At 43.4% G+C, this 15,674-nt stretch overlaps 1 protein-coding gene across 1 annotated transcript in view; it reads right to left on the bottom strand.

The window, feature by feature from the left end:
• The window catches only part of POFUT2 (protein O-fucosyltransferase 2), an 80,698-nt gene extending 65,367 nt beyond the window's left edge, over nt 1–15,331 (bottom strand). Inside the window, exon 1 of the mRNA XM_029606153.1 lies at nt 15,123–15,331. Coding sequence (XP_029462013.1) covers nt 15,123–15,292 — 170 coding nt within the window. The 5' untranslated portion in view covers nt 15,293–15,331. The remainder of the gene's footprint in view (nt 1–15,122) is intronic.
• Nucleotides 15,332–15,674: the final 343 nt, after the last annotated feature.

Here is a 15,674-nt window from a genome sequence, read left to right as displayed (position 1 = left end):
TGTTCATTCTTTCAGTTCAAAGTGCTTTTACTTTTATATAACGCCATAAATTGTTTAGCACCTAGATGTTTCAATTAAATTTTAAAAACGTATTGCCCAACTCATTTCTTACAGTCCTCCTCACATTCTCTTTTGGACATACCCTCTTATAAAGCAGGTTTGACTAACTGAGTCATGTAAATATTAGTTTTCCATGGTTGGACCACCGATGTGGAATTCCAGGTGCTCTTACATCTTTGTTAAGTTTCAAGGAGCACTTGAAAGCCCCTCTTTTTAAACAAACTTTCCTCAATTATCACTCATGAGTTGAGATTCATAGATTGATAATTTTATATATGCGTTTTTCAGTCAGATGTCTTCTATTTTTTCTTTTTTTTAACTTTATATTTATTGCATTTTGAAAATATACAAAGCATGCAAACCTTGCATAAGAAACACATGAAGATCTATATCATAATACAATATCACAAAAAAATAACAAGAAATTGTTAAATATAGATACTATAAACACAAAATTACATAATGAAAGGAAGAAGATAAAGAAAAAAAGGAGATAAGGAAAATAAAGTTAAAAAGAATCTAACATGGAGGAAGTGAGGTCACCGATTGTGAAGGCAGTTTAACCATGGAGCTCCTCTCCTCACCTGGCGAATCTACCTGCATCTGAGAGAACAGAGCCTTTCTACCCCTCATTTTTATATCTCAATAAAATTTCGACACAATCTAAATGGCTAACAAGTGAAAATCGGTTGATTTTTCAGCAATTTTCATACCGCAAGGGAGAGGCCGCTGAAGACGAGGAAGGCCATGCTGCGGATCAGCTGGAGGGCCAGGATGTAGACCTGGATCCTGCAGATGCTTTACCTATGCTCCCAGCAGAGTTATCTACCCGAGATGAATTCAGGGAATGGTTTTGTGCTCTGCACAAGGATCTAAAAGATTACAAAAAAGAATTACTGGAAAGGATTAAGGAAGAGATTGCCACTCTGGGACAGCGAGTCGATGAGCTTCATACCCGGTTGGATTACGAAACGGAAACATCTAAGAACCTTCAAGAGCTGTGTTCTAGCCTGCCAGTGAACACTTTAATGTTGAAAGAGAAGCTAGCTGATTTAGAAAACAGAACACGGAGGAATAACTTGAGATTCCAGAGCTTTCGAGAGACCTCTGAAAATGTCGACTGCGCAGTGCTCATCGAGCGTTTTTGCCGCTACTTACTTCTCTATTCCAATAGTGAGGGAGAGAGAGACACTCCTGTTGTGAAGCTAGATCAGGTCCATTGGTCGTTGGGACCCTCCAATAATAATCGCCCTTGTGATGTCATCACCTGCTTTCACGACTACACTGTAAAAGATAAAATTGCCTCAGTTGCTAGAAAGCAGTTAACCTGGGCCTGGGAAGGACAGGAGATTGCAGTTTATGCAGACCTGTCCAGTGAAAACTGGTAAGAATTGAGGGATGTTACTTCCTTCCTATGCATTTTCTACAGATGGCGTAACCTCTAGAGTACGCTCTCTTCTGGATGTAAAATCTATCCTATGACCTCTTGGTTTCATACCCTCCGCTCAGGCACCACAGGCACATGAAGTGGTTTGCTGGGCCATTGCTAAGCTAATGCATCGCTCTCTTTGGACCTCCATTCTCTTCTCCTGCTGAAAAAGATGGCTGCCTTGGCATTGTTTCTTTTTGCCATCAACTCCCACTGGGGGTGTCCCCATTGAGCCATTATTTGCTGGAAAGCTTCCTTTAGCAGTTTCCATTCCCCTAGGTCCATTTTTTGTCAACTTAGGAAATCTGCTTGTGCAATATCCACCCCTGCTATGTAGGTCACAGATATCCTTATTGCTCTTCTGACCATGCCATTATTGGTGTTATTTCTTTTGCCACTTGAGAACTGTTTATTCCTCTATGCCTATTAATATAGGCTACTGTTGTGGCATTGTCTGAGAGAATCCTGACTGATTTCACCAGCAATTTTGCTCTGAAGTGACTTAGGGCCAGCATGACTGTCCCGTTTATAGGAAATTCTCTTTTTCTCAGTCCAGGATCCTTGTGTCACCTATACTGTGCCTCCCCCCCACTGCTAGTATCTATCATCAGAAGGATCCACTGCAGGGGTACTAGGTTGGATCCCTTGACAGGTTGTCCTTCAACTGCCACCATCATAGGTTTTCCTTTATTCGGATGGGCAGCAGCAGTCTTCTCTCAAAATCCTGGCTTTGCGGAGTCCCACTGGCTAGTAGGTGCTCCTGTAGTGGCCTGGGACAGTTTCGAGTCGTTCTTATTCTGGGCGCCGTGATGGTAAGAAGAGTGTCCACCTGTGCCTGTAATTTGACCCTTCTCTCTCTGGTTAGGATAATGTTCACTTGCTTGTGTCGAAGAGCACACCCAGGTATTTTAATGTCTGAAATGGTTGAGACTCTTGGCTCTTTCACTACCCACTCCAGCTCCTCTAGTTGCTGTATAACTTTTTCCATTGCAAAAGCTCCCTCCTGGGGGGGTGTCTGCTTTTATTAACCAGTTGACCAGATAGGGGTGGGCTCCGATACCTTCTTTCTGCAAAGCAACCGCTATCACAGCCAGCACCTTCAAGAAGTTTCTTGGTGCCATCACCAAACCAAAAGGTAGTGCCTGAAACGGGTAATGCTGCCCTAGCACTTATAGCATGGTTTACCTTTTTGATGTCCAATACTGGCCGTTATGTTCTTCGGGACTACAAAATATATCATACATGTTCCTTTTACTTTTTCTTGGCTGGGGACTGGAGGTCTACTAAACTGAGCACAGACTCCTGAATTGCCTGCCTTCTTCCTTTGCTGCAAGGTGATAAGACGTATTCTCCTTTTATAGTGTCTTTCAGCTCCGGATAATACCCCCCCCCCCTTATGATGTTGAGAACCCAATGGACTCTTGTTACTCTGGCCTACTCGTAATAAAACTCTCTTAGCTTCCCTCCGACTTGTGGGAGAAAGGAGTGGGCCTGCAAACTGTCATTGCTCTCCCTTGCTAGGGATTGGATTTTGCCAAATGTATCTCTAGACTTCATCTGGCCCCCGGAAAGGACTGTCCCCGAGGTCCCAGTCTGCCCGCCTTACTGCTCTGGATCCTTGGCCATTTGTATAATCTCTGGTCCACGGTCTTTCAGTGCCTCCTCTTTGTGGCTTTCTCTGCTCAGGTAGCCTCAGTGGCTTAGATTCTCCTAGGTTCCTCATTAGTTTTTCCAGATCCTTTCCAAAGAGTAATTTTCCCTTGAAGGGAAGCTTGCTCAACTTAGCTTTTGATGCTGAATCTGCTGCCCAATTCTTTAGCCATAGCAATCGCCTGGCCATTAACCCCTAACAGCAGCCTGTTTAGCTGTGATTCTTATTAGATCAGGCAATGCATCTGCCATATAGGCTGTCGTTGTCTCTGTCTGTGCTGCTTCGGGGCTACTGTCCTAGGACCATTCCCTGTTACCTCCCTGAGGAGTTTACTGTACTGCACAAAGCAAAAAAACTCTTGCTGCATATCCACATGTTGCTGTTTGCAGCATCAGACTAGACAGCTCAAAATCTCTTTCTTGAACAGAGATTCAATCTTCCTATCCTGCAGGTCCTTATGGGGAGCATACCTTTCAACCGAAATTGTAGGCTTCTTTGAGACTGCTGAACCGCCACATCTACCTTGGGTAGGGATTGATTTTCTTTCCCTGCCTGATCCATTATATATAAAGCTTTTCCGTATTCTTTCTACTATGGAGCCTCATCTCTGGGGATGTCCACTCTGCTGCAATCATATCCTGAATTGCAGAGTGGATAGGGAAAGTGTGTTTGAGATAGTTGTGGGTGGATCCTTGGGCCGGTGGCAGATGACCATGCCCCCGGGGAAAGATCCCAAGAGAGACCACTGGTCAGGCTCAGAGTTTGGAGACAGACAGACACTAGTTCTTTTATTAAACAGTATAATGAACTACCAGAGGTGGCAGTAGTGAGGTGGATGCGCCTGGCTGGGTTGTAGTCCCTCAGATACTGGAACAGCGATCCTGGATAATTGAGCTGTAGAGAAACTGAATATAGTGAGTAGGCAGGATATGCAGAGTTCAGGAACAGAACCTTGATGGTAACACTCACACAATAGTCTCTTAGAAGCAGCCCAGGAGCTGGAAATGAATTAGGCCCTCGAGGAGCAAGTACCTGGTTCTAGGGAACGCTCTTAGAGAGATGGTAACTCACTGGTGTTGTAGGCAGCGAAGACTTCCTGGCAGAAGAGGCATTCAGTAGCAAGTCTGGGAACGTGGGCCCTGGAGGAGCGAGTACCGGTTCCAGACTGCGACCTGAAAAACAAGAGAGCAAGCGAGGCCCCCGAGGAGCGGGTACCTCTGGTAAAGTCCGAGGAGGCAGAGTAGCAAGGTATGCGGAGAGCAAATCCCATTCGCAGCGATACCTGGAGAAAGCTAGGTAAACCTTTCCTATGCTAACTCGATTAGTTAGTGAATTCAGAGACCTTAATTATCCGGTGAGGATGATGTCATCTCAGTGGGACGCCCCTGAGGTTTGCGCCACTGCTGGTACTTGAGTCGGGGCCGCGCCGCGCGTGCGCCCTTAGGCTTCTGGGAAACATGGTGGATAGCAGTGTCTAGCCGGTCCGGGGATGCCGGAGGAGGTCGGCAAGATGACGCCACGGCGGCCAAACTTCCATCAAGCAAAGAGGGAGTCGCCAAATAGGTAAGGTGGGCGTAGTGGAGACTTCGGGCTGCGATGGTCGCAACAGAAAGTATTTGTAGGTTTCTTAATCCTCGTGAAAATAAGGTTACCCTTAGGCTTTGACTCCTTAAGTCGTTCTTATGGCAGTTTAAAACTTAAGAGACTTTCGAGATAAGGGCTCTCAACTCCTATGCCCTACACAGTCTCACTGCCAGGTCATCCTGCTCTGGCCCCATATCTTCCCCTTCTTCCTCCTCATCCTGGAATCCATCTGAGAGGAGGCCCCTACCTCATCCACAACCTGCTCTACCAATGGCCTGGGCTTTTCTCCCCCTCCTGCATCAATCTTTTGACTCTTCCCTGCGGAAGGGGCTCCATCTCAGGGGATTTAACCAATGGACTACCCATCTGAGCTGACTTGCTTTTCATCTGGTATTAGGCCTTCTGCATTATCAGGACAAACTCTGTGGAGAAGTCATTTGTATCTGCTCCCTCATCCCCTGAATCTGCTGGGGAATGGCCAGATGCCTGCCCTTGGGCTCTGGCTCACAAACGACTGGGAATGCCAGGCTAGGAATGGGAAGTGGGGCCACTCGACCTTCACAACTACCTTCCCCCATGGCTCACTTACCGGCGCTGTCGCAATTAAGGCAAAAAGATCCTGTGATGGTGGGGACACAACACGCCTTGCACTCGAGACACTTCCTCCCCCTCTCCATGCCACCGAATGAACAAAAAAGCTGCGTCTTACCTTCAAAGGGGGAATTCAGGAGCTTCAGGACGGGTCTGCAATTTTAGGCTTCTCAGGCCTACACACAGCTACCGCTGCACTACTTTCCTTTTTTTGTTTACTTTTTTTGAGGGAGAAATTCAAGGCCACAGGCCTGATTGCCCGGGGACAGAAAAGCAGGCCTTGGAGGAACATTGTCCAAAGGAGCATCCCCAGACACAGCCCTGGCATCTCTGAGGGACATTCACCTCAGGAAAACCATCGCCCCTGCCACTTCCTCCTCTTCTGCTGGACCAATATATATATATATATATATATATATATATATATATATATATATATATATAAAAGCAAAGAATGCTATGGCTGATTCCAAATGGGCTGACTGTGGGTTGTCCAGGAGCTGCTAGATCTCATGCAGGCCATCTTGGATCACATAGTCTCTACAAATGGAGGCCTGCAAGGACTTTGCAGTATTTTCCTGTCTTGGGGTCCTTCAGGTCTCAACCACCTTCTACTGGAATGGTACTTTTGCATGTGACTGCTGAGACCAGAGCATCAACTCAGGGGATTCTAAGGAGGTTGTTCTTCTCTTCCAGCAGCAATGGGTAGTTTTTACTTAAAACTCTTCCCCCTTTTGGCTCCCCCTAAGGGGTACTCCATTGCATTAGGACCATGCACCCAAGAGCGCTATCCAAAGGGAATGCCTTTTGTGGCTTCCTAATACACTGGAGAATAGGATCCCCTTCAGCTGGATCTTTACCAGACGTATCTAACATTTCTAAAGCAGCTACCACACTAGAAATGAGGGCTGCCAGCTCCACTTTCTGGAATAGACAAACTATGGTGGAGTTGTCTTCCTCCAAAGAGAACTTCTTTTCCTTCTGTGAATCCTCTGAGGAGCACTAGAGTGACTCCCCTCAGACCATGAAGCTTCTTTAGAGATCTGGGTGCTTGAAAGGTCCATGGTGAAGGCTCTGAGCCTTCCCTTAGCTGATGCCCTAGAAGGTGAAAGCTATCTTTGGGGATTCAGTTGCCCTAGGTTTTGCAGGTTTGTGCACAGCCATCTATACTTTATATATTGCCATTATAAAGTCTGAGGTGAAAATTCCTTTCCAGGGAACTCTATAGCCCCCTTGGACACACTATGGGGATGAGCCTCCCCTCATTGAAAATCTCATACTGGGGCTACCTCCAAATATGCCTTCAAAGGGAGGAGAATTAACCTCTCCTGATGGCCTGGGGCTGCTTTGGACCAAAGGTAACTGCTCTGGTTCAATCAGGGATTCTACTCTTGATTGATCATGCCTTGGTTGACGGTCTGAACTGCCGTTTTCATCCTGAGGCTTCCTACTTGGCTCCCCATTCATAAACAAGGCAGAAGGAGCCAGCAACCCTCGGGATATGCTTGCCTGCGTGATCTCGCACACAACGCACTTTCTGCCTCTATGCATGTCTACAAAATCCAAGAAAGAAATGCTGCTGCAGAGACTGAATTGTACCCTTCCCTGTGGTGATCAAGCGCGCCCTTGCTCCTACCTTACCTTGGGCGTGTTGCAGCATTGGTGCTCTGCCACAGCAGAATTTAGATGCTTGCCCCTCTCCCAATTAAAAAAACAGCACAGCCATTACTCACCACCTCTGCAATGCCACTGCCAGCTGCTAGTGCAGTCCCAGCTTCCTCCTGCTTCTGTTTGCTGCTGCTGGATTGTGTGTTTTGTTTTGGGGGGGTTTTGTGCCTTCACAGAGCAGACAAAAAGGAAGGGAGATGGAGGGAGAAGCAGGAAAAGAGAGAGAGCAGTCCTTTTATTTTTTTTTCAAGGGATGCTAGGTCCAGAACCGTTCTCTGGGGGCTCCACGGAGTCCCCAGAGTAAAGGGATAACCACCAGGAGCTTGACCAGGGGCAGGCCTGCAAGAAACACTCCCACTGAGAAAATCAACCCCTACAGGTTATTGTCCCAGAGGCAACAAAATCTCAACCAGGCTGGGGCCAAACCCAGGCTCTGGGAGTTGTTGTCCTCACATGTCTGCAGTTGCCAGAGACTAATACTACTGACAAAAGCCCTAGGACACATCTCTCTTAAAAGCCCGGAATGAAGTCATAAGAGAGGTGCGTCCTCTATCTTCATCAGCTGTGAAGGGGGAAAACTCATATATGACGACTGGTTTAGCAGGAAGAAAAGGAAATGTCATATTATGGATTTATATTTTAAGGCATTATGATCTGTTAGACATAATAATCAGACTTAAATTTCCTAGTTCAAGAATACTATGTAACAAATGATGAAATATATTACAGATATATTATCTGTTTGATTTTAGTTACTACATTTATATTTTATTCCGGTTTGTCTTAAACAAAATAGGTTTATTACTTTCTTATTTACTTAAAACTCAATTTCCAACCTTTCATTGACCTCAAAGCAAGGTACAGTATCATACAATAATATTATTTTATTTAACAGCTTTTCTGTACAGACATTAAAATACACATCATATCGGTTTACATTTATTGAAAAGAAGGAAAGTACAATGAACAGGGGAGGGGGAAACGGGCAACTGATAAATAAGAACTACGAGGCTCAGGAACAACAAGCCTAGCAACATTGCAACTAAAAAGATAAAGGACAGAGATGGAAAATAATTAAAATATTAAAAACATAGGCATCATTCAAACAACAAAACAGATAACATAGTGAAAATGTCAGTGTGGAGTTTCACATCATGGGTGAAAAGGGCATTTTTATTTGTATCACAATTTGTGAATCGCCTAGTACTGGCATGCAAGGCGATATACAGGCAAACATACATAATTATAAAACATAAAAAGGCATCGATATATATGAATACAGTGCACAATAAAGAATTTTAAAAGAAAGCATTAAAAATATCCTAAACAATAGGGGGGATATATACATATAAGCCTATTCCCTAAGTAAACTTGATTAATAGCAGTTAATGGACTTCTCCTCCAAGAACTTATCCAAACCTTTTTTGAACCCAGCTACACTAACTGCACTAACCACATCCTCTGGCAACAGAGAAGGGAATGTCTAGCAAACCCCTCTGGGAAGAGCAAAGGGCACGAGTTGGATTATATACCCTCAACAGTGCATTTGCCCATGGGAAAGAGTAAAGTTTCAACAGACTGTTTACCAGGACTGCAATTTTATACTGGATTCACTACTACACTGACAACCAATGTAGGTCATACAGTACTGGGGTTATATGGTCTCTCATACTCTTTCCAGAGATTAGACGAAAGCCTGAATTCTCTAATGTAATGATAATATGACCGCTGTCACATTATCAAAAAGTCATAATGTAAACCAATGTGATACCCATGGGTGAACGTCGGTATATAAAAACAAACAAATAAATAAATAAAATAAATAAGAGCTGCAATGTTTTCACTACATAGACTGGAAGACCAGTATAGACAGAACTGCAGTAGTCCAAAAGGGGAAGAATTACTGCCTGTACCACACAACAAAAGTCAGAATAATCAAGCAAAAGCTTTAAACCACAGAGGACTCACAGCTTAAAGAAATCCAATTTTACAACTGTTGATCTGTTGGTGTAATGTCAAACTGGAGTCAACCCAAACCCTGAGGCTCTTAACATGGGGAGCTGTTCATCACTTGTCAACAGAGATTGAAGTTGGCAAAGGACTGGAACTAAGAGACTATAGCACTATTATTTCTGTTTTACCAAGGTTAAGCACCAGCTTATTATGAAAAAGTCAAACACCTGACCATAGAAAAACAAAGTCAACAAAGGGTTCCACTAACAATTTGCAAACGGGTGCCAAGTACATGTTGAATAAAAGTGCAGGAAGGACAGAGACCTGTGCACTCCGATGGACACAGAATGCCAGCGAGATTGTTGCCATCAGGTACGATTTGGCAGCAAACAATTAGAAAGACTGGATTCAAACCAGCTCAAAGCAATCCCTGAAATGATGCGTTCCCTTAGGCAATATAAGAGAAGTTGGTGATCTAAGATAAGGAAAGCGATCAAAATATTGAGAGGGACCAAGAAAAACCTCTGGCCATTTTTAAACCATTTCTGAATATATCCATGGTCGTTCAAATGTACACTTACTGTAATATGTTGTTTCCAATGTTCATTTAATGTAATAAGTTGTTTTCATGTAAACCGGAGTGAAGGCAGACTGCTATACGTTGGTATATAGAAAAAAAGATTTGAAATAAAATAAGTTTCCATGCCACAGGACTTTCGAAATCTAAACTGAAAATGGTCAAGAATATGGTGTTCATCCAAAAACAATTAGATATTCTAAAAGCTTTGCCATAATTGATAAAAATGAAATTGGTTGAAAATTTGAAAGGACAAGCCCAAGTTTCTTTAAGAGCGCTCTCATAGAAGCTGTCTTCAATGGAATCACCCCCTCGCTCAGAGACAAACTTATAATAGTTGCTAAAGCAGGTGTCACCATATCCTTCAAAATTTTTAAAACTGCAACATCATAGATGTTCATAAAGAGGAACTGATAATAGATATTGCCCTAGAGGTTTCAGATACTGAAACCTCTTAAAAGTATGACCATAGGGATTCACAATGCTCTGGAGGTTCGGAATTCCAATTTGGCAAAGAAGAAAATGTCAAACAGATTTGAAATTTTCTCACAAAAAATCCAAAAAGGTCATCACAATAGTCTGCTTTGTAACTTTACCTTGACCAAACGTGCATGAAGAAATCTAGTCAAAAACTGAACAATCCTAAATAGCTCTCTTGGATTATTGCCAGCAGATTGCCTGGTTTACCTTATTTCTATACTTAGATAAATGAGTTTGTTAAATCAGTAGACAATCGGAAGAGCACAGGTGTCGCCAAGATCTTTCACACTTATGCAATATATGTCTGGTATCCCTAAGGGTGGAGTTAACCAGTCAGGTTTCCTAGGAAAGCACAATTCACAATAGTGAAACGCTGCTTAGGAAAATAGCAGGAGTATAATTCTAATATAATACTAAAGCAGTGGTTCTCAATGCAGTATGATCCACTGTTTTTGGGATTTTAAAAATGCTTTAAAATATTTCTTAGGTACTGACCTAATTAAAATTAGCACAAAAATCTTAAAGAATTTTATTTCAGAGACAAAAGCTAGGATGTTGATTTCTAACTGTATATAAAGTATCTCAAAATCATTCAAATCATATATCAAAACATTTGGGTTTTAACCGATAGCAAAATTAATCAAATCTTTCAGATTTTTAAAAATCACTTGTGCAATAGTACAATGTAGCCTTGTAGTCACAGATGAAGAAAGAAGCTATCAGGTACAGAAAAACTGAAAGCATTATAATATAACATCAAAGTGAAAAAGATGCACTAGAACATCTTTTTTTGTGGATTAATAAAAGATGTGACAATCTAGTAAGATTCCAGTGATCTTCAGGACCAATAAATACAGCTACTAAACTGTAACTGCCTGAAATAGACCCATAGTAAGCAGACCCGTGTGTATTGATCCCCATCTAGTGGAGGCAGGTGAAAAATGCTAAGCTTCTATTGCTTGGCCAATAGGATCTGCTTTGGTGGAAAGGTCCTAGATTTTATCTTTGCTTTCCTGACCCTCTTGTAAATGCATATGGAAATATGGGCTGGCCCTTTATTACTGCATGATTTTTCAGAGTCTTCAATTCTCCACCTGTTGGCAGTAGATCAGATTGATTGCTGTTGTTGGACTAATACAAGAATTTTACAAAAATGGTAATGTACATTGATTTTCAAAACCATATAGGTTGGCAGCTAAACAGAGTAATACAGTAAAACAGTGTATGATAACAGAAAAAGCCCAAATGACCCATCCAATCTACCCACGTATTCTTGTCCACACTGTGAAGGATAAATCACTCCATTTCTAAGACTGTTTTTTTTTCTTGTCTTTCTCCATTGTACTCCATCTTCCTGAGTAGGTGAGCAAGTAAGATCCCCTATTTAGTTCACTACTAGCATTCCTAATCTCCCATGTCTAATCATAAAACCACATAATCCAAACAGCCATCAATACCAGTGTGGCCACAGTCCAAACATCGAGCCTCCTAGGTCCCCATGGTGTTTCCAGACAGTACCCTCCCCCCCCACCATCAGCAGCCTAACACGAGGAACAAGTAGCCTGCCAGCCAGACCTAGCTGTGAGAACACAGGTGTTTCCACTAGGATAAGGTTACCAGGTTTAGGTGAACAAATCTGGGACACTTGTTCCCGGTAGTATCAATAGTGAGGAAGCAATTTGTGTATGCGAGTGGAGTGGGGGCAGGGGAGGAAGAGAATCCAAATTCAAAATTATAGCAATCTAGTCTCAAAAAATGAACTTTTATGTATAAAGAAATTGCACAGTTTAAGGTCTTTTACCTCAAAATATTTATGGCCCAGTACAAATGCCTCTTGCTCCCTCACCTGTGTTCCCTTCGCCAGTTCAGTTGCCCCCTGTCACTCCCTCCCCCCCCCCCCCCCCCCTGGTACCATCACCACTTGAAATTCCAGTGTCTGTACAAGTTAGGAATGTAGGTGTTATTCTGAACTCAGCATTATCAATGCATGCAGTAGTAAAGGCTTCCTTTTAAGCTGAAAATGCTCAGAGGGGTAGCTGTCTTAATCTGATGTAACAAAAATGACAGTGGTACTAACCAGTTTATTGAGGAATGAGTTCTTGAGGACTACAGTCCACGTCATCAGATGCATGAAGTGTAATACAGGAGATGGGTAAATATGCAAGAACCACCAAAGCCCTGTGAAAGGGATTCCCCACTGGAATATGCCAACAGATTTACCTAGACACACCCCAGAAGCCTCAAACTCAGCCAATTACTTTCTACCTATTACCCAAAATATACCAACTGGGGAACCCCTTGATGCCTCATTTTTTTCTAATCAACATTCCTACAGTAGGAGTGTCTAGCTACATGTATACCATCCTCAGACCCTGTGCTACCAACACTCCTACCTACCTCCATGACACCACTGATTTCCTAAGGAAGCTCCATTCTATTGGCCATCTCCCAGACATCATCATTCTAGCAACTATGGATGTTGGCGCTCTTTACACCAACATCGCCCACAAAGATGGACTACAAGAATATCATCCCAGATACTACCACAGCTAACTTGGCCAACAAATTGCCACTTTGCCCTCACACACAACTGCTACAGATCTGAAGAGGACGTGTATCCACAAATCAGCGGCACTGCTACAGCTACCCACAATAAGCAACATTTTCATGGCTGATTTAAAACAATGCTTCCTTAACTTCCACATCCAGAAGCTGCTCCTCTACATAAGATACATTGATGACATCATCATCATCTAGACCCAAGGGCTTGAAGCCCTTAAGGAATTCCATCAGGAATTTAACAATCTCCATCCTACCATCAACTTGAGCCTAGATCAGTCTGCATGGTAAGTCCACTTTCTGGATACCATTGTCCAAATACTTTATATGACACACACATAAGAACCACATTATACCAGAAACCCAATGACTACAATACATAACTACATGCCTCCAGCTTCCATCCACCTCCTACCAAGAGGTCCATTGTCTACAGCCAAGCCCTATGGCACAATCACATTGGTCCTGACCCCTCACAGAGGTACTGCCATCTGGAGAAATTTCAATGGACATTTTTGGATTACAGTACCCACTCAATGAGGTAAGAAAACAGATCAGAGTCAGACAAATACCCAGGAACAGGATCATCCCAAAAAGAAAACAGAACAACTTTCGTTATTACCTTTAGCTCCCAACTGAAACCACTGAAATGTATTATCAAGAATCTACAACCCATCCTGGAAAATATCACTCTCTTGAAGGCATTGGGTGGCAACTCTATCCTGGCTTACTGATAACCTCCCCACCCTTCAACAGATACTCACCAGCAAAAACAAACTGTCTAACAATGGCACCAACTCAGGAACTAGACCCTACCAGAAACCCAGATGCCAACTCTGTCCCCATATTAACCCAGACAAACCAGCACAGGACCCAACATCAAATAAACATCTAGGGCTCGGTCACCTGTTCTTCTTCCAATGTAATATATGCCACTACCTGCCAGCAATATCCCTCTTGTTGTCTACATAGGACAAACAGAACAGTCTCTTAAGGAAAAGAATAAATGGACATAAATCTGCCATTAGAAATGGCAACATTCAGAAACCTGTAGGAGAACATTTCAACCTCCCAGGACATTATCTATCTAATTTAGAGTTACCACACACCTACAGAGGAATTTCAAAAAGATACTCCAGCAAGAAACTGTTGAATTGGAAATCATCACAAAATTAACACCATCACCCTAGGTCTGAACAGAGACAATAGCTTCATGGCACTCTATAGGTGGCTATGGATTTAACTATTCTCAGATTATCCTGTCTTTTCTCATTTACCTTAGTAGTCAGTTGGCTGACATGTAAGCCTATTAACTTTCCCTTTCCACACCCTGCTCTGTTCAGTGCCCTCTCTTTATTCTTGCATATTTACACACCATGTGTCTGATAAAGTGGACTTTATAGACAAAACAGTTTACTGAGGCATGAGCTTTTGAGGACTAAAGTGCCACCCACTTTTGTCTTTTTTAAGCTGCACATTTTGTGCAGACTGAAGCCTTTACTTAATACCTCAGACTTTTGGTCTATGCTTCAGGCTTTTATACTCACAAGAATGGATTATTGCAATTTTTTTGCTTACCTCAGTTTATGTTTTGAAAGCATTACAAACTGCCTAAAGTTTGGCTGCCAGGGTATTAACAGGGGCCAGTATGCATGAGCACAGAACACCAATTCTACAATCATTTCACTGATTTCTGATCAAGTGGCAGATTCAATTTAAAACAACCTTGTTGGTACACAAATTGTTGGGCAATAATCTGGCACCATGGATCAACTCGATTTTGCATATTTATGTACCAACAAAAGCTTTAAGATTTGCTCATCATGGCCTCCTTGAAATTCCATCATCATGCATTGTCTACCTAGCAGTGCCTTGAAAGCAAGCGTTTTCAGCAGCAGGACCTACTCTGGGAACGTTCTTCCTGAGTTTCTGCGACAATGACATGTACTAAGTCGTTTAAGAAAGCTTTTGATTTGGAGGGATCAGAATACATGTCAATCTGTCTGTAGTTCTAAGGGCACTCTTTATTTTATACTCCTATGATAATATAGTTGAGGTTAGATGTCATCTATATTGGTACTATTTTGTATTTATAGCAGTATAAGATCTTGTGGGCCTTGCTGTTTTTTTTTGTATGAATTTTACACAGTAGCATGTCAGTTGTTTTTCATGGGTCTCTTATGTGTTTTTGTTTTATTGTATTATTTTTGTGTTTAGATTTTTGTACTTGTGTTATGTGATCCACTGTACAGTGGAGTGGAATATAAATTTTTTAAATAAAGCCTCCACAACTTACCTTCTCCTCAATTACAAAACCAGCCGAATTACCCTCCCTCCCCAATTTCGTTTCTTGGTTTCATCAATCTCCCTGGTTTGGTTGACCCATGCTCTCTTGTTCTGCTCCTTCACTCCTTCCCCCAACAACTCAAACTCACGGGGTTTGCTGCTCTTCCAAAAGGCTCTGCAACATTCCGTGGCTCGGGGAGAAACACACGCGGACTCTGTGTCCGATCCCCGGCAGCCCTATGTACCCGCACTGCCACGCTTACCAGCTCTTCCCCTTCTCTTACCGTCTGTCTGCGGCGGCAGCCGCAACGGGCAAAGTTAACGCAGACTGACCCGGGCTGAATTCCACCGTCCCGGGTTTGAAGGAAAGAAGCTGAGGCGGCGGTTGCAAGAGGAAGCAGACGGCAATGCAGAGAAGCCCTGGGCAGCCCCGGCCCTTCCGAGCAGCCGCCATGTCTGCGCCGGCGGCGGGGAGGACACGCAGTTCCGGGTCCCTGTGCCGCCGGAGCTCGGTTGCCGTGGTTACCATCCGCCGCTGTAGGAGCGAGCGCTCCCTGCAGGACAGCCAATCAGAGCGGCATTCACAGGAGCACGTGGGCAGACCCGGCATGGTATTGCAGCAAGCAACAAGCGTGGTGGGGTGACCAAGACGCTTCTGTGCAGCTGCAGACCTGAATGGTGAAAGATGTGTAGCACTCAGCTGGCTACAACCATGTATCAGGAGGGGAGGAATGAGTGTGGGGGGATTGAAGACGTGTTTGTAGGGCGTGGGGAGGGGGAAATGAGTGTTTAGGGGCCAGAGATGTGCTCGGAGGGGGTGGGGAGGGAGGAATCAG

Source organism: Rhinatrema bivittatum, chromosome 6 (assembly GCF_901001135.1).
Source record: "Rhinatrema bivittatum chromosome 6, aRhiBiv1.1, whole genome shotgun sequence".
Lineage (NCBI taxonomy): Eukaryota > Metazoa > Chordata > Amphibia > Gymnophiona > Rhinatrematidae > Rhinatrema > Rhinatrema bivittatum.
Note: the sequence above shows the minus strand (reverse complement) of the source record. Positions and strands in the feature narration are given on the sequence as shown.